This window comes from Panthera tigris, chromosome E3, assembly GCF_018350195.1.
Source record: "Panthera tigris isolate Pti1 chromosome E3, P.tigris_Pti1_mat1.1, whole genome shotgun sequence".
NCBI classification, from domain to species: domain Eukaryota; kingdom Metazoa; phylum Chordata; class Mammalia; order Carnivora; family Felidae; genus Panthera; species Panthera tigris.
Window position 1 is genome coordinate 2,184,155 of NC_056675.1, and position 18,878 is coordinate 2,203,032.

At 56.1% G+C, this 18,878-nt stretch overlaps 1 protein-coding gene and 1 long non-coding RNA gene across 13 annotated transcripts in view; one reads left to right on the forward strand and one right to left on the reverse strand.

The window, feature by feature from the left end:
- Window positions 1-335, forward strand: part of LOC107180818 — a 32,371-nt gene extending 32,036 nt beyond the window's left edge. Inside the window, exon 3 of the long non-coding RNA XR_006212722.1 lies at window positions 176-335. This is a non-coding gene — a long non-coding RNA (uncharacterized LOC107180818). The remainder of the gene's footprint in view (window positions 1-175) is intronic.
- The window catches only part of IQCE (IQ motif containing E), a 41,872-nt gene that overhangs the window by 17,285 nt on the left and 5,709 nt on the right, over window positions 1-18,878 (reverse strand). For 3 of the 12 annotated variants that reach the window (XR_006212720.1, XM_042972555.1, XM_042972562.1), the window contains 12 exons: window positions 18,787-18,834; window positions 17,399-17,444; window positions 14,170-14,298; window positions 13,250-13,384; window positions 12,324-12,394; window positions 8,467-8,580; window positions 8,292-8,342; window positions 5,018-5,088; window positions 4,005-4,077; window positions 3,752-3,801; window positions 2,152-2,315; window positions 757-812 (listed from right to left, as the gene is read on the reverse strand). Coding sequence is in view for 11 of the 12 variants with exons in the window: in XM_042972555.1 (XP_042828489.1) it covers window positions 757-812; window positions 2,152-2,315; window positions 3,752-3,801; window positions 4,005-4,077; window positions 5,018-5,088; window positions 8,292-8,342; window positions 8,467-8,580; window positions 12,324-12,394; window positions 13,250-13,384; window positions 14,170-14,298; window positions 17,399-17,444; window positions 18,787-18,834 (1,008 nt within the window). In the remaining variant the exon portion in view is untranslated. The remainder of the gene's footprint in view (window positions 1-756; window positions 813-2,151; window positions 2,316-3,751; window positions 3,802-4,004; window positions 4,078-5,017; window positions 5,089-8,291; window positions 8,343-8,466; window positions 8,581-12,323; window positions 12,395-13,249; window positions 13,385-14,169; window positions 14,299-17,398; window positions 17,445-18,786; window positions 18,835-18,878) is intronic. The other 9 variants (XM_042972557.1, XM_042972565.1, XM_042972563.1 and 6 more) reach the window with 7 other exon arrangements.

The following is an 18,878-nucleotide window of genomic DNA, read 5'->3' on the forward strand; positions in this document are numbered from 1 at the left end:
CCCAGCTCCCCGGTGATGGTGGGTGTCTCAGCCGAGAAAGCACCACCCCCTGGGCTTCCGCACCACCTCTGGGTGACCTTCTTTCCTAACGAGCTTTCTTCTCAAAATACCCACAGTGCATAAAACTCAGGTTTTCTGCTGTGTAGATCTGTAGTTACTTGATGCTTCCTTCTAGGTTTACTCCGCTCAGCCAAACCAGGGGACAGCCCTCACCGTTTTACCAGACCAGGCAGCAGACGCGGGCCCTTCTGACCCACTCCAAACAAGCGGACTGAGTACTGACCACAGGAGTGAAATCAAATCTGCAAACCCACGACAGGTATGAGGAAGTATTAATCTCCCCAACTTTCTGATGATAAACAGAGTTTTCCGACTCAAGTATTCAGGCCGCCTGGTTTCTGGAAGGCCCTAGGACGACTCAGATATTCAGGCCGCCTGGGTTTCTGGAAGGCCCTAGGACCACCTGCCTCCATCCCTGGTGACACAAGGAGTCCAAAACCGTGGGCCGTGTGACCGTGGCTTTGCCACCTGTGACACCAGGGACAGGAACGACACGACCCGTGGGTCTCGTCCAGACCTGCACGGAGTCTGCTCATTCCCGTCTGCATCGCGTGCCATGCGGGGGACAGCCACCATGCATGTGCTGAGAGCATTCTGTGAGCAAAGGGCTCATCTGCGTCCCCACTTTACAGGGCGCCGGCTCCTGGCGCTCGGGCGGGTCCTCAAGGACGGGCAGCTGAGAGGCGCACCACTCACTTTTTCCAGCTCGGCGATCCGTCTCAGCAGCCGGGGCTTACTCCACTCCGTGTAACCTGATGGAAGCAATGGCTTTGAGAGGTGAACTTGGCACAGCCATCCCGGTGGCCCCGTCAGCCCCGACCGCCCACCTCTAGCACAGCCTGTGAGTGTCCCCTTCCGCCGCGCGGCGCCTGGCAGATTCGTGCAGGAAGGGTGCCTCCCAATGAGGGGGTCCGTGCCCACACTGTGGAGCTGGCCGTGCCGATGGCCTCCTAAGACCTCAGTGTGACATCCACACCTGATCGTGCGTGCCGGTCCGAGACAGAACTTCTCAAGGCCACACACGAGTCCGCGCTGGATCCTCTGCCTTCCTCCCTCCTCCCGGCGCTTCCTTCCCCGGCGCTCTGAGCTCCGTCACCGCCACCGCCACCGCTGACCCTCTGCACCCTGCTGCGTCGCACCAGGGGCTGGACCCCAGGCCCTACTCTGCTCTCCTCACTCACTGGGGCGCTCAGTCCCAGCCCGGCCCTCTGCTGTTGCCCCCCACGTGGGCATCTCCTGCTGAGGCCTCTGCCCTGAACTCCCGGATGCACCCACCTCCACTTGGACGCCTTTTGCACACCGCAGACTTGACACGTCCCCATCCCCAGACCTGCTCCTGTCTCCGTCACCTCCACCTCACAAGGACACCCTGTCCTTCCAGCAGCTCAGATAAGAGCTCGGGAAGCCGGCTCCTCCCTTCTCTGAGGCATCCGGAACCTGGCCACCTGTCATCCCTGTGGTGCCACCGTGCCCGGGGCCGCCAGCAGCCCCCATGGGGACGCCACAGAAGCCCTGGTCTTCCCGCCCTCTCTTCTGCACACGGTCCATTCAGCACTTCTCACCTCTGCCCCAGCCCCCAGGGCCCGGGTGTGGCCTTCACAGCCTGGCCCCACGACTTCCTTCCGCCATCATCGCCACCACCCTCCCACTGCCTACGTATGCTGGGCACACTGGCCGTGGGCATGGCTGTCCCCGAAGACCCTACTCACAGGTGCACGCCACTGCCCCCGACACCTGCTGTCCTTCCTGTTTCGCTCCGTGGCACTTCCTGCCACCAGACCCATGACTGACCTGCTGGCTTCTCCCTCCCAGTACGATGTGGCCTCCACGAGGGATGTCTGCTTTTGTCTAGTGCCCTCCCCAACTACCTGCAAGGGTGCTTGGCTCACAGCAGGTGCTCCTTAGATCTCAGAGTCAATTTTGGTGTTGCCCAGAAGTACGCATCTGCATTTCTGGCAACTGAAATAGGGGCGTGGGGTTGAGCGGGAGGGTCAGACTCTCCCGCGTTTCGCCACCTGCGTCCTTCCTCAAAGAACCCGAGACACGGCCTCTCCTCGAGCGCCCTTCCGCGGGTGGCTCCCGGGCCAGTACCCTTCGTGGTGGAGACGGTGGGGGAGTTGCTCAGCACGCGGTCCAGGTCTTCCTTCAGGCTTTGGTTCTCCTCCGTGAGCTCCTGGACGCTCCGGGACAAGCTCAGGAGGGCGCTGCTCACTTTCTTCGGCCTCTTGACGCCCAGTCTCTTCTCCCCCGGAGACCTGGGAACAGCAAAGCCAAGGGCTAGGTTTGGGTTTCTAAACCGGCTGGATAAATGCCTTCAAGGGGGGCAGCCACACGGCACCTGTGGGTGCCTGTCTGTGGCTCAGAGTGCTCTCTGCAGATATCTGCAGTGGAACAGGGAACCCTGACACTTAACTACAAGGAAGCAAAGTGCTGTCCCCCAAACAGAAATCTGTGCTCATCCGTCAACCTGCAGAACAAAATACTGTATTCGATACTAGTAATATATTTTAAATCGTATCACGAAAACGTTTGTGGGAACTCACGTTCTCTCTAGTTACCTAAATAGCCGTACAATAGCTTGATTTGCCTCTTATCCTACAAAGTCTAAAATACGGTCGGTCCTCATTGTTCAGATTCCGTATTTGCAAATTTGCATTCTTGCTAACACTTACCGTGTGACCCCTTCACAGTACAGGGCCACGGGCTGGGTGGTGGACAGCCTGAGGGACAAGTTCCCGGTGGCGGGGGGTGGGGGGCAGGAGTGGGAGGCAGGGGCGGGGGGGGTTGGGGGGGACAGGCACCCGGCTTGGCTTTCACTGCCACCCTCGGGCTGTCCACAGGCGGCACCTTCACAGCCTGTTTGAGTACATGCTTTTCACACCTGGGTGCTTTCGTTGGTGGGTCCAGGGTTTAAAGCAGTCCCCTTCACAGCGCTCAGGGGCTGCCCCATGTTCCTGCCGGGGCTCGGGAGAAGGCCGATGGGCCTCGTGAGGAAGCCCGTGTGTGAGGTGCTGGCTGACACGCGAATGCACAGACACGCTAGCGGAAACAGGTTGTGTGCTGACCAGTGGGTGACGGTCCTGCGGCCCAAGGCACCCGCTGCAGGAGCCTACGCGGCACGCGCCCCGGGGGCGACGGCTTAGCAGATGCGCCCATTCCGTGTCTGCGGACGCTTTGCGGGGCTCGCCTGCTTCAAAGAGCAAAGCAGCGGCTGTCCTGTATGGAGAAAGTCTGCCAACCCCGAAAAGAAGGAAGGGAAGGCCGTGCCTGGCTCAGGGCGAATGCCTGATTTGAGTTCGCAGCTCAGTGCCGAGGCAGTGATGTGGCCAAATCTGTGAAAAGGGAATCTTCGAGACGGGGAACCCCTGATGTCTCTAATAAACTTCTTGGGGGGAGATGGACTTGTACTTGGCATTAAACGCCTTCTTAATAAGGAAGCCCTGCTTGGAACAACAGCGTTTTCTAATTCTAAGCTGGAGGCTGTTACATAGCAGGAATTAAGGACTCAGAGCATGGGGAGGTGAACATGCGGTTAGGAGCCAGCACGTGGCTGTGCGTCACCGTCCCAGATGGAAACCGTTAACAGACTGATGCAGGTGCGTGCACTGCTCCAAAGAGAAGGGCAGTGCACGCAGTTCCCTGCGCTTTCGGGACCAAACATGAAACACGCTTCCCGAGGAGATGATCATACTTCTTTCCCGCGGTCTCGGAGCTCGCCAAGAGAGTCTGGAGACGATGAATCTGCAAACGCCAAATTAAAATACGTTACGGTACAAAACGAGCACGAAGGAGAACGTGCTCTGAAAAAGTTGTGATCGGGCTCCTGATTTCTGCCTACGTTGCTGGGATTCACGTTCAAGCTGAGACGGAACGGAAGCGCAGGGTGCCAGGCGTGGCGGGCGACCGCCCAGGTCACGGACTTCCCCTCCCCGAAGGGCACGCACCTCCTCGTAGTACGTCTCCATGGCGATTCTCATCTCCTCCAAGTTAGTGGTCTTCATATCAGTCTGCAGTTTGCTAGAAACCCAGTTCACAGTTAGTAGGGCAGCGCCGGCCCCCCCGAAGGGCAAGAGCGCCTCCCAGGACGTGAGCGGAGGAAGGGCTTGGCAGAAGAGAAGCGGGCTGGGCGCAGACCCACGGAGAGTCCTCACGGCCACGGGCCCCCTTCTGTGCAGAAGCAGACTCCCTAAAGCTATTCCTCACTAAGGGGGGGGCTGTCGTGGAAGAAGCGGGGTCCCCGTGAAGCCTGGGGCGAGGACAGCCGCCTCTGGGGGCGGTGGGAGGCTCCTTCTGTGAGCAAGGAGCGTCACCCCCGACCCGTATTGCCAGCACCCCCCACTCAGCATCCAACAGACCTCAGATAAAAAGCTCTAGCAAATCAAGGTGCGGAGTTCAGGGTGCCGAAATACAGAAGAAATCAGCAAATAACACAGATTTTTACAGGGGACGATTTCAGCAGAGGAACAGAGAAGGGACGCAGGGAGAGAAAGCGGAAGGGGACTCGGGCGCCACCAGGCAGGACTCTGCTCCGCACGGCACCACCGGGACCACACGGGACCAGGGCAGGCCGCTGGGGTGCCGGCGCCCACGGGCCCACAGGGAGATGGCACGCGGCCCACACCAGACCGAGGACAGAGAGCAGGGCTCAGATGCAACGGGAACAGGAAAAGATGAGAGGGAGACGCCGTTCGGGTGATGTTTGAAGAGGCAGCTAACACTTCCTTTCGTAGTTTTGGCGCAAAGAGGATGCTGGGACAAGGGACGTGGGACGGAGGGTGGCGGGTGGGGACTGGGGGTGCAGTCCCAGCAGACGGAGCAGACACCGCCGCCGGGTGCGAGGGGAGGCGAGCGGGCACGCGGGCTGGCTGCAGCCAGCCCCGCCAGGGCCCGGCCGAGGAGACCCTGCGCAGCCCGCTCCCCCCCGGCCCACCCCCTGCCCGCCCGCGCGTGCCCGTACTTGATCGTGTTGTCCTTCTCCTTGCACTGCTGCTCCAGCCTCAGAATCCTCTGCTTTAGCCCGTTAACGACCTGCCAGTCGAACACGCGCACGTCAAGTCGACTGCTTCCGCAGTCCACGAGCTCCCCCTCCCTCCTGTCCCCAGGCTGGGCTAGGCGTCCCCTGCCCGCTGATCCTGCCCCACTTGGTCGCCGGCTTCTCCCGTAGTCCCTAGCGCAGCAAAGAAAGGGCCCGACTGTCCGGCTCTCGGCGCCGGGCGGGGCGGGGGCAGGGTGGGACAGGTGCAGAGCCTCCCCCCCAACCCCCACGTTCCACACTAGGAACGCACGGATGCACCGCCATCACCAGATTCAAAGGACAACTGTGTCCACGGTATCCCCTTGGGAGTGAGCAGAGCCGACCCCCCACGACCCTGAGCTTCACTCTGGGGCACGGAAGACCGCGTGCGTCTCGTTGTTCCTTCTCTCTGCCAACCCGTCACTGTGGGAGACAGCACGCTTGCGCTCCTGAAAGAATATCCCCTTCTTTCTTTCTGGCTACCCAAACGCCTTTCCGGTTGGATTTTAAACTAATTTTCAATTATGTTTGGTAATACATGAATACATCTTCTTGGGGAAAAATGAGAACATGTATCAGACTATGGCCCTTGACCTTAACCCCCCTCACCGAATACTGTCATCAAGCGAATTTGTGTCCTCTAGACCTTGTGTCGTGCATGTGTACCCACTGACATTACAGCATCCTACCGCACAGGCGGCCACGTGGTTTTCTCATGGTCCTGGTGGACCATCCCTGTGGGGCCGCACCCCTACGTGACTCCTGCCCGATACAGTCATACAGTGTGGACACCCATTCCTCGATCGATGAGGCTTAAATTGCTATTTACGACCAAGACTTCAGTAGAAATCACCCTTCTTATGCATACGTGCAGACGTTTCTTGAAGGGCGATGCTCACCAGCCCAGTGCTCACCAGTCCAGTGCTCACCGGCACCTTGCTCACCAGCACAGCGTTCAGTCATAGGACACGGCAACTCCGAAGGGCGATTTGGCAGCGGGTGTTAAGGTGGAAACTGCACACACCCAAGGATCTAGAATTTCTACTTTCAGTCAACTTTAATTTTAAAAAAGCCGGGGCGCCGGGGTTGGCTCAGTCAGTGGAGCATCCGACTCTCGACATCAGCTCTGGTCGTGATTCCGAGGTCGTGGGATTGAGCCCGGGGTTGGGCTCTGTGCTCAGCACAGAGCCTGCTTGGGATTCTCTCTCTCTGTCTCTCTCCCTCTGCTCCTCCCCCACTCACGCTCTCTCTCAAAAAGACCGAGAAAACCCACAGCATCAGAACAGAAATGCAGAGCCCTTTCTCTAAAAGTATGCATTATTTACAAAATTCTAAATCCTCAATCACGCAGCCATTTCTGAACATAGCTGTACTCATTTATATTCTTAATTTTTTTTTTCTTCTGAAAATGTTTCCATGTGGCATCATTCAAATTGTAATGGCTTCTCCTCAATGTTCCCCCCCCCAAATCGGGCAGCTATAAATTTCCTTGTGTAAAAGGGTTTTTACACTGGAGTTTTTCCCTGAGACACGCCCGAAAGAGAGCAGTACCCGGCAAACGGAAAGCACAACTTCACGGCCATTCCTCTGCTCGGTCACGCCAACCTAAAACACGGTGTCTCAGCTCTGAGCATGCCCGGTGTTCTCAGTCCTGCTGACGCTGGTTTTGATCATTTGTGTTTATTCTGCTGGTTTAAGGCATCAGGTTTTACTCAGGGTAGCTTAAGACGTCTTTTCTCCAGTATTAACTACCGGAGGAACAGTGGGGACCAAGGCATGGTGCTTGTAGATTCACTATAAACCCAACCTGGGCAAATCTCTCTCTCTTTAAAAAAAAAAAAAAAAAAAAATTTAATGTTTATTTATTTTTGAGAGAGAGACAGAGAGTGAGTGGGGAGGGGCAGAGAGAGAGGGAGACACAGAATCTGAAGCAGGATCCAGGCTCCGAGCTGTCAGCATAGAGCCCGACACGGGGCTCAAACCCACAAACTGCGAGATCATGACCTGAGCCGAAGTCGGATGCTTAACCGACTGAGCCATCCAGGCGCACCATGGCCAAATCTCTTAACCTCAGTTTCCTGAGTTTCAAAGTGGGGATCGAGGGGCACCTGGGCGGCTCAGTCAGTTAAGCGTCTGACTTTGGTTCAGATCACGGTCTCGTGGTTCCTGGGTTCCAGCCCTGTATTGGGGTCTCTGCTGTCAGCACAGCGCCTGCTTTGGATCCTCTGTCTCCCTGTCTCTCTGTCCCTCTCCCGCTCACACTCTGTCTCGCCTTCTCTCAAAAATAAGTAAACGTTAAAAACAATTTTTTAAAAATAGGGATTGAGTCCCTATCACAAAATCCAATGAGATTATGCTCAACTGTTCGCTGTCTAGGAGTTGCTGTTAAGCTGAAAACGATTTTCTTGTGGAAACACTCCGATCTGTGCTCACGCCCTGAAAGTACTTCCTTCGTGCGTCCTGGGAACGGGGCCGGTGTTAACCACCTGTACAGAGCCGACTGCACGCTTTCCGTACAGGTCCGCATGGATTCTGTGTGTCGCACTGGTCAGCGTCCTCCCTGCTCCCCCATCATGTTGACTCAGTTTCCCCTGTAGTCCCACGGGGCTTTGTTGCAAATGTTGCATCATCACACCCGAAAGTCACATTGTTAATGTTATTTGATTCCTTGGGCTCAGTGCTCTCAGAATTGGATGCCTTCCAGGTCTGTCTGCATCTCACTCTTCTCGAGAAGTGTGCTTCCTTGACTCAGCAGGTTTCTTGTGGTCCTTCTTCTCCGCCGCCGCAGCCCTCATCACGGAATGGCGCCGGTGCCGTCACCTTGCTTCACTCGCTGTGCTGTGTGTTACGCGGCCCCGTGGCAGAGCTGGTGTGTGTGTTAAAGTGTTAAAGGCTTTATCCTATCCCGCTTTGTTTCCTCAGCGTCTCTAGTTCAGTGTGGTGGCAGGGGACGTCACCACCGCGACCGCTGTCCTCTGCTGTGCACCTTCTGCCCTGCGCGGCCTCTCGGTCTCCCCTCACGCCCCCAGCAGCGCCCGCAGCGTCTTGTCGTGAGCTCTCCGGCTCCTGGGCGGTGCTTTAGGGGCTCCTGGGCCCTGGCTCCCTGTCACCCCTCTTGCATGACTGCATTAGAGGAAAGGCGTCCCTCAACTCTGGGCTGTTTTGAAATTCAGACTTCGGCGGGAAGGTTATCGGTCCTGCTGGAGTCGGTACTCACCCAGCCAGCATCGGGCCTTTTCTCTGCCAGAGTCCGAACAAAATCCGGGTCCTGCGGCAAGCAGACGGAGAGATGAAGACACTGGCGGGCGGCCTCTCCCCCCTGCAGCCCGAAGAGCGGAGCCTGCGCCTCCCCTGCCGCGGCCGGGCGCCACCGCTGCGGGGCCGCGACTTACTCGGGACGGGTCCAAGAGCTGCTGTATCTGCCGGTCCTTCCTGCTGTTTTCCTCCTCCAGGCGCCGCAGCCTTGTTCTCATGAGGTCCACGTCACTTTTCTGCACGTGCAGGGACTGAGAGGAGACAGAACCACACAAACACACACACACACACACACTCGTGCACACGCGCACCCCAACACCCAGGTGAAACACAAGTCGGAGCAGAACTCGCGAGGCGGCCCGGTTCCCGGTCAGGGCGCGTGCGTGGCGCTGGGGGGGAAGGAGGCACCTGGTGCCTGGGAACCAGGGGGGATGCCGTCAGGTGCAGGACCACCCGACGAGAGTAGGAACGCCCCCTCCCTAAAGGCAGCCCCACGCAGGCACGCCGCTCTCTCCCACGCCCACCTGAGGGAGCCCACACGTGTCACAGCACGTGTCACCAAAACTCATCCGAGGCTAACGTCCACTTAAAACTCTTGGCCTCAGCTCGGGCTTGGGAGGTCAGATGGGGGCCCCTGCCAGTTGTTACCAGTCTGCGGTGAACGGAGGGAAAAAGCCTGAGCAGCTGATTTTTCACGGGACTAAAGTGATTCAATTCCACAACCGCCCTCTTTAGAAAACTCTCCTCCCTCCTACTTTGGGCTTCTGTCGTCCTTTTAGGAAATGGTGATGGTAGGGGATTTTTAATTTTTGTTTTCCACGTCCTCACTTGCAAAGGCCTTCTCCCAGGGCATGAAACCGCGAGGCCTGAAGAACACGAGGTTCAGACGTGCCCACAGCCCTCACGGGGACAGCCAGGGCACTCAACCAGCTTCCGGCATCAGCCTGCATCCGAACTAGCCAGTTAACCTGGAAACACCCTTCTCCCTCCAGGACTCATGAGGCGTAGAAGAGAGACAGTGCCCGAACGAACCCAGCCCCCACCACTGGCAAGCGGACTCCCAGTGTGCACTGCAGAGAGAGAGGCCGGACAGGTCAGCTGCAGGCCTGCCACTGGCCGGACCGCCATAGCGGTCCCTGAGACGAGGGGACCCTGGCACTCAGTGAGTGTTTAATGAATAGGTCAGTTCGTGCACAGCCATCGGGAAGGAGAAGAAATCTAATAATGGGAATTCTGCTTCCGGAAACGGGGTACACTCAGTGTTCCCTACTCCTGCAGCCGTGGATACTGTATATAAGACAGACGTAAGAAGGCTCAGAAGGGTGGACAGAAGACAGACTAGGCTGGGGCTCAGGACCCAAGCAGGGACTGCAGGGCCCCCCAGTTCTCCTGCTGCCTCACGTGTTCTAGACAGGAGTGCTGGGGAAGCCAACAGCCTGGACAAGCCCACGGGCACAGACAGGAAAGGGGCAGCCTGGCCAGGCAGAGAAGGCACGGGTGATAACCGCCCCACCCTCAGGCAAACACAGCAGAACCTGCAGGCCTCACCCCTGCCAGCGAAGGCTGAGCCGGGAGCCAAGCCCCCCACCCCTGCCAGGCTGTAGTGAGGCACCCTGCCTCCTTGCAGGGGGGAGGGGGGTGGGGGGGAGGCCTGCTAGAGCATCAGGACTCTCACTGTCCAGGGGTAATGAGGCCACATACACAAAATAAAGTGGAAGACTTAAATCCTAACCTACCAATAATTACATTAAATATAAATGACCCAAACAAACCAACTAGGAGACAGGAAGTGGCAACGTAGATTAAAAGACACGCCCAACTACATGTTGTCTACAAGAACCTCATTTTAACATAATGTGAAAGGAGGTCAAAAGTAAAAGGATGGAAAGAGAGATGCCAGCGAAGCATTAACCAACAAAGGCAGGAGCAGCCATGTTAGCATCAGACAAAGCAGAATTCGGAGAACAGAAACGACACGGCGACTCTACAGGCCAATCCACAGACAAGACAAGCGACCATAAATGCGCCCTCGTCAACGAAAGAGGTAAGACGTGTGACTAAAGAGGAGGCAGAGCTCCCCCCACAGTATCACATACTGCATCAGTCCACATAGAGAACATTACCAGGATGCCAGAATTCTAGAGATGGGGAGAAAAGCCAGTGGCCGCCAGGAGTCAGGGATGGGGAATGGGGTGGGAGGCAGGTGCGACCACCAAGGGGCAGCTGGAGGGACAGCATGCCCAGTGGCGTGGGGCAGCATGCGTGCAGGGACACGGGTGCACACACGCGGCAACACGGCACGGAACCGGACACGTGCACCAAGTCCACGTCTGCGGCCTGGCTTTGACACAGCGTGGACTGCCGGGGGAGACGGGTGCGGGGGGGCCTCTGTGCCATCCCCGCCACTCCCTGGGATGTTCTGCACTCGTGGCCTCTTGCGGGGTGCCGGCCGTGGCACAGAGTACTCCCTGGGGCCCTGCGCCGATGGGCGCACCCGCGTCGCGACTGTGAAACCGTTCCTGTATTATCCCCATTTTTCAACAGGAAACTGAGGCACCACTCGCCACAGAAAAACAACTCTGAAGCTCAGAGTCCTGGAAGTGAAATTCTCCTCCCCCTGCGTTTAGAAGCCTAGACTGATTTTTCCCATAAGTCCGTGACGGGAAGTTTGAATAAAGTCAGTATCATTTTACCCAGAGACCACTTCCAGCTCCAGAAGATTCCTTTCAAGACTGCTACTGCAGTGATTATTCGGAGTTCCAAATGAGGGCTCTCCCCACAACAACTCTGACACACAGCTGTCCTCAGGACAGGGAGTGCGATGCTTCAGCAGCACCTTCACTGCTGGGCAGCTCCCATGGGGGAGCAGTCTCTGGACGGCCCCTGACATCGGTGCATCTTGTCTGGGCCGCCACAGAAGGGCTGCGTCTCACGCACGGGGGCCCAGAGCGGGGGCTCCTCGGGTAAGATGGCTCGAAGACTCCTCGCCGTGGCCGTGCCCCTGGGCGTGCTGGCCGCCCACGCCCCACCTAACCTCTGGTGCCCAGACGGGCCATGGCCCTCCGGATGCGGAGGAAGTGAACCCTGGCCGCTTGTCCAGGGGCACAAGTATGCACGTGGATGCTAAGAGCGGGGTGGCAGCAGTGGTTCCGTCGAAGGCGATGAGGGTGGCGATAATTTATTCCAGTGCAATTTACACCATAAGGAGTAGGAGGTAGCACGGGGCAGCAAAAAGAGCCTCGGCCTTGGGAGGCAGGTGGCCTTGGGGGAAGTCCTCATTCTGCTACTGGTTGACCTGGGACAGGCTACTACCTGGTCTGAATCTCGAGGTCATCACCGGCTAAGAGCCGTAAGCTCCCTCAGACTCCCGTAGAGACCCATTGAGCTAGGGAGTGGGGACCGTCTGGTTACCACCGAAGAGTCCACACGTGGAAGGCTACTGATAACGATGACGCCAGTGGCCTCATCTGACGCCAGATCTCCGTGCAGAGGGCCTGTGGTATCAATCCCGTCTTTCCCATTTTCCGTGCCGTGCTGCTGAAGCAGAGCACACGTGGAATCTCAACAGTGGAGGCCTCTCCTGCAGCAGGCTCTAGGTGGGTCTCCCAGCTTCCAAGGCACGGGGCCAGGGTTTAAACTCAGGTGCTCCTCGAGGCGCCCGGGGGCTCAGTAGGTTAAGCGTGCAACTCTTGATTTTAGCTCACGTCACAATCTTGAGGTTTGTGAGTTTGAGCCCCAAGTCGGGCTCCGTGCTGACGGTGCGGAGCCTGCTTGGGATTCTCTCTCTCCCTCTCTCTGTCCCTCCCCCATCGCACGTGCGCATGTTCTCTCTCTAAAAGTAAATAAACTTAAAACAAAACAAAACTCGGGCGTCCCTGCAAAGCTCATGTTCTTTCCATATGGACACATCTCGGCACTGATCCTGACTTTCCCACCCGTGGTTACGGAAGGCTCTTGTGGTCTAAAACCAACAAAGGACGGACAGAAATACTACCTTCTTCAGCTCAATGATCTCGTCGTACATGTCTTCCTTCTCTCTGTAGACAGGGGTCCCGGGAACGTGACCTGGAGGGGGACACGCAAACGTCTGAAAAGATCATCTGAAGAGTAGACGGAATTCTTGGCTGTGCCTTAAGAAAATCCCGGACGTTTGATAAAAAAGAAGACCAAAGCATTTCACCGGTTTAGCTGGACCGTGATCATTCCCGGAACATAAGGAAACCAACACCGACAGTGAGTAGAAGGGTGAAGCAGGAGAGAACGGAAAGGTGTGAACACAGGGCTTGCCTGCAGGAAAAGGAAAGAAGGGGGACAGAAGGAGAAGGGATACATTTAGATTCTAAATCGCAAACAAAACAAAAAGACAAAGACAGACAAACGGCAGCCCTTCTAGCGCTGACAGAGTGAGGCAGAGAAGCAGACTCGGGTCTCCGTAATGCACCTGATAGACTGAGACTCTACAACATTTAAGCCCAAAGTAGAACTCGGAGCCAGCAGGAAGGGGTCGGCAGGGGGTCAGGGTGACAGGGGCTCACCACGATCCCTGTGGAGGCCCACGAGGACAGCCATGAGAGCCGGGGAGGAGACATGGGGAGAGACCAGACAGAAGGACGGAGACAGGACAACAGACCCAGGCTTTCTGGTGAGATTTAGGGTTTTCACTATGTGCAACTGTTATTTCTAGTACTGTCCATCCGATAAATCTCAGCAAGCCTCCGAGTTACAGGGGCAGGCCCGACTGGAGCCTGGGGACACGTCACTGTCACGTTAGGAGGGCAGAGCGGACTTGCGGGGTCCCCGTCCTCTCTCCACGGTCTCGTAGGGACACAGCCAATACAGGAAGCCCAAAATCTCACTTTGTCAAAGGACAGATCCCGAGCTTTCCCTTACTTGTGGCCTCGTCACCGTCAACATGCTCACCATTGCTGGCAGAACGCCTGAGATTGGACCTCTTCACTCTTAAGGCTGCTCTCAGATAGTCGGGAGTAGTGCTGGGGGGGCTGGCCCATGCCTGCTCCAAGGTCAGGTCTGACTTCAGGGGCTGGGTCAGACTTCCTGCTTTGAACGTGCATGGATTTAATATGACAGGTAAGACAAACAACGGAAGGTTTTGCCTCTACTAATCAATGCTCATGGGCTGAAGAAAGCTTAAGACAACCAGCAGATGGTGGCCATCAGTGGGATGCTGATAAAATTTTTTGGCTGTCAAAAAATAAAGCCCAGATCCGGAGCGTTTGTCTATTTCCACGGTATAAATAGTCCTATGATGTCCAATTTCAGGCGGCCAGCGTGACATCGACCGGCTCACCAAATTCTTAAAAATTTAACAACTGGCTCTTGCGAGTGGGTGGGAGCTGGGCCAGCAGTGCTGGGACGTCACAAGACTCCAAGGATAGCGTGTCACACCCGCAAACCGTCAGAAACCACACTTACGTAAAGATTACGTAAGGATTATGAGGCTCAACGTCTTTGAGAAGTTGAAAAGCAACGTCATACAAATAAGTCCTATTACGAACTCGATCTTTAAAAAAATTTTTTTTTTAACGTTTATTTATTTTTGAGATAGAGAGAGAGACAGAGCATGAACGGGGGAGGAGCAGAGAGAGAGGGAGACACAGAATCGGAAGCAGGCTCCAGGCTCTGAGCCGTCAGCCCAGAGCCCGACGCGGGGCTCGAACTCACGGACCGTGAGATCGTGACCTGGACTGAAGTCGGACACTTAACCGACTGAGCCACCCAGGCGCCCCACGAACTCGATCTTAAATCACCACCCGCCACTCGTCAAACCCTCCTCTGGAGCGGGAAGGGCCTCTCTGTCGGACCAACCACGTCCCGCATACCTGGCTTCGAGCTTCCCAGCCACAGCTTCTGTGGGGTTAAGGACATTCTGTTACCAAGAGGCATGCTTGCTGCTGTCCTCAGAGATCTCCAGGATGCCACTTTCCTCGGTTTAGAGTGATAAGGTGACTCTAAAAAGCCAATACATAGTTTCAGAGGGGCAAGGTATCGATGCCTCTCAACATTTGTGCTTTAGTGACACAAAAATGGTACCAGAACATTCATAAGAACATTCCGACAAAAGTAAAAAACACAGCGTATGGTTATATACTACATATTATATAGCTATATCACATAGTTATATATATATATGTAGTATATACATACTTATGTTTGTTTTTGGAATTTTATTATAAAGACATAACATAAAAGGAAATTTATCTAAAAATCCAGTCATAATTCTACCAGTATTTGATGTTCTCAGATACAGGTGTATTACAGTCACAGAACAGTGAACACACAATTTTGTCCTTTGCGCTTAACAGTATAAATATTTTTCACTTTGCTACCTAGGGACACAAGTAATACTATCTAGAACTTACTATGTAAAACAAAAAATGTAGAAGAAATGAGAAAAAAATTACCTTTCTGGGCATTTTTGATGATGTTATTCATACAAGGGAAACATGTTAAAGTTACTTTTTAATCTGGGATTCCATCTCTTTCATTATGTAAAATCGGACACATTTATGCAGTAACTCAGTTGTTCATAAACCATGTTTATAAGTAGCAAAGAAATTCCTGTCTATGGTAAGTCCTGAAAAACCTAAAAAAAATCTCTAAGTTTTCTCCATGGCTTCAAAATTTAGGGGAGATTTCTCATTATAATTTGGGACGAGAGAACAGACTCGTTAGACGTGGACGCATTTTCCCTCAGCGGGACCACGGCGCCCCGGCTTGGGGGCATGCTTGAAGGCCTCCCCAACCCCGTCCATTTAAGTGCTCACTTATAAAGTAAGCTGGCCGTCAGGGGCAAGCTCCACCAGTAACATTTCCCTCCCTGGCCCACGTGAGCTATCAGCGACCGGTAAGGATCCCTCAGGAAACACGCACGCACGTGGACAAAAGTGGGAAGGCAGAAGGAAACAGGAGTCGGGAGATACGAGATACTTGGGCGAGCGGGGCTGTGAGCAGCAGAGCCCTGGGCCCCGGAATCCAGTCGGGCCTTAAAGAACAACACTGGCTAAGTGAACAGGACACGTGGTTGCCGCTGTCCCGGCCCAGGAAACCAGACAGAAGCACACCTGCTGGGCTGGTGTCCCAAAGGCCGCTACAGGAGTGGGCATCTGAGCGGAGATGGCTCACCCGGTGTGAGAGGGCTGAGCCAGCCCAGGGAAGGGGGGCGCCGGGGTGCTGGGGAGAGGACCCTGAAGATCGGGGGGTGGAAAAAGGCTCTGAGGACCAGGGCTGGGCCATACGGGACTCCCAGCGTGGGCTGCGGGGAGAAAGCACGGGGGAGAGCAGGGTGCTGAAGTTCAGCACCCCTCGACTTCTGGATACTTCTGGGGCTTTCACCGTTCTAAGTTATGTGAAGCACGACTCTGACGTTTACAGAAATCAAGATACAAACAATTGGACGATTACTATTTGAAACACTTGAAACGCTGATATTCAGTAAAAACAATTAAAGATGTTCTAACATTTACCTTGTAACCGAAGAGAACTTAAAACAAAATGGTTCTAAAACAAGAAGGTTTAAAACACACACACCCGCCCTTCACATCAATTCTCAATTCCTCCATGGAAGGAGAGGAAGGACATCAAAACCCCAAACTGATAGATTCTTTCTTCCTTTTTTATTTTTTGGAGGGAGTGCGCGAGCACGGAGGGCAGGGAGGTCCGCCGGGATTTAAGCTCTCTCGGAAAGGCGTTCCTAAGCATCAAATTCACACGTGGTTCTCTGTGCACTAGAGCAGTGTCGGAACGGCCCGGACGAAGAGAGGCCTGGCTGGCCGTCTGGACTAAAACCCCATCTGCCACGACTGAACGCTTGTGCCCCCCCAGTCGTACGCTGAACGCTAACGTGAACCCTAACGTGCTGGTGTCGGGGTGAGGCCTGGGGGAGATGATTAGGTCACGATTAGGTCCCAGAGCTCCCTCACCCCTTCCCCCACGTGAGGTACAACCAGGCCGCGGCCGCCCACAACCTGGAAGACGCCTCATCGCAGCCACCGTGCGGACGCCCACCCGAGTCTTGGACTTGGGCCTCCAGGACTGTCAGAAGTAAATGGCTGTTATTCAGAAGTTGCCCGGCCTTCCGCCAGCTGTCGGGGCAGAGCAACACCCATCCCCGCAACATCGTCCCTAGCAGGCGGCCACCCACGTGACCACGGCCAAGGATGGTGTCTCCCCGCAGAGGATGGGGAACACAGAACCTGCCCACAGATGCCGCAGGGCAAGCCCACCGGGAAACCACTACACCCGCTCAGCACGGCGTCCACAGCAGCTCTGACTCAATCCCGAGGGGATGAGGCCTTCTGGCCGAGGCAGCGTTCGGAAGACACAAGCGGGTTCAGAGGGCGGGGAAAGAACCCAAGAGGCCAGAGCACTGCGTCTGCAGGAGGCTCCTGGGACAGCGGCCCCTGGGAGCTTCAGCCCCCTGCTGGGCCTCCTCCCACGGGGGCCATGGGGGAAGGCAGGGACCCCAAGAGTGCCGGCTCCCGAGACCCCACCACAAGGGCCACGGGGGAAGGTGGGGACCCCGAGAGTGCCGGCTCCCGAGACCCCACCACAAGGGCCACAGGGAAGGCGGGGACCCCGAGAGTGCCGGCTCCCAAGACCCCAACACAAGGGCCACGGGGGAAGGCGGGGACCCCAGAGTGCCAGCTCCCGAGACCCCACCACAAGGGCCACAGGGAAGGTGGAGGCCCCAGAGTGCCAGCTCCCGAGACCCCAACACAAGGGCCACGGGGGAAGGCGGGGACCCCAGAGTGCCAGCTCCCGAGACCCCACCACAAGGGCCACAGGGAAGGTGGAGGCCCCAGAGTGCCGGCTCCCGAGACCCCACCACAAAGGCCACAGGGAAGGCGGGGACCCCGAGAGTGCCGGCTCCCGAGACCCCAACACAAAATGGAGCCAAGTGGTGGGAGTGTCACTTCTTGATAACCCCACGTGTTTGAAGAAGACATTCTTGATCTTTCTCCCAAGACATCAGGGAAGGACAGCTTCTAAAACCCTTTCTCTGGGTTAAAGTGCAGAAATTGGAGGGATGAAGGGCCTGGTCATACTTACTCAGTGATGTGGGTGGAGGTTTGTGGAAACTTTTCCTCTCTGCTTTCTGAAAGAAAAGAAACGATGTAAAGCACGTTGAGCCTTCTCGAGGAGCCCGATGGCCCCAAAAGTGAAGCACAGGCATGTTCAGGACGGGTCAGAGCAGGTGCAAGGGCAGCGAGAGAAGAGGTTAACTCAGCAGAGACATGAGTGAAGGCTGACCCCAGGAAGAAACACACAGCACAGCGAGGTGACCCCGGAAAACGTGATCCGTGCGGTGTTCTGGCTGCACTGGGTTCCCGGGAGCTCTCGGGACACTACCTAGAAGCACACTGAAGATGCCACGCGGACAACTATCTTCGGCCCCCCTGACTGTCCTCAGGCCAGCGCCTGCAGCACCAAGGTGTGACCGTCCACCAGGATGGACTCGGCAGGAATACGGCAAGTACAAACCCCACTGGGGAGGGACGGTCCCGCACGGGAGGGGCCCTGTCGGAACACCGTCTCCCAGGGCAACCCTGATGCCAAGTGCAGAACTGGGCCCTGCCGTGTGCCCAGGAAAAGGAAAAACCTCATCGGCTTCCTCTTGGACAGAGAATCCCTCCTCCCTCCCTTCCAGCAGAAACCACGAGCCCTGCCATCTGAATTTTCCCTGGACACGAGCTGGATCCCTCCTCCTCCGGGGAGCATCTCGGGTCCACGGCCTCAGTGGTGTTGAGGGAACACCCCCTAATCTGCAGAGGTCCCTCACTGCAGACAACGGGCGCGTGATGTTCCCCTTCGAGTGCACAGAGCCGAGGTGGAACGGAGACCTACTGGTGCCACATGCCCTCAGAGCCATGCGCTGAGGCTCATCTGTGACTCTGCCTGCTGGACACGTGCCTTGTGCTCTTTTTTTGTGACCGCGAAGCCGGCAGGCTGCATGTTCTACCCAGCACGGCTCCCCAGACAAACCCAGACCGGCCAGGCTGGGGGCTGCTCTGCCTTGGGACCCCTGCTGGCCACTCTCCCTTCAGGCCACTCCTGGCATCCAGGGGACCCTGGGGCCATCGTGCCAGGACATCACACACCGCCAGAGCCGCGGCTGCCAAAGCGAATCCCTTCTCCAGCCTAGAGCCCTCTCCCCCCTTCATGTTACACCAAAACCAGAAGCAGGATAAGAGCTTAGAATGTGCCTCAAATATACTCTACTCACAACTAACACCCGGATACAAGTTTTAAAATTATAATCACGGTTACCTATACCAACCAAGGGCTCAAAACTCCTCAAGTGCAGAGTAGCCCCTAGAGTGTGTTTTCCGGCTCTAAACGTCACGTTTGCGGGGAAAGAGCCGGGGGCGTGTTTGGGTAACGTGTAGGGGCCAGATAACCAGCAGTGGGACAAGCGGCTGTGCCCCGATCACACTCACCGTCTCAAAGTCAGAGTCAAAGGTAATTGCGGACAGACTGTCATCTCCCTGGAAGAAGAGATGGAAACAGTGAAATTTTAGGGAACCTGCCT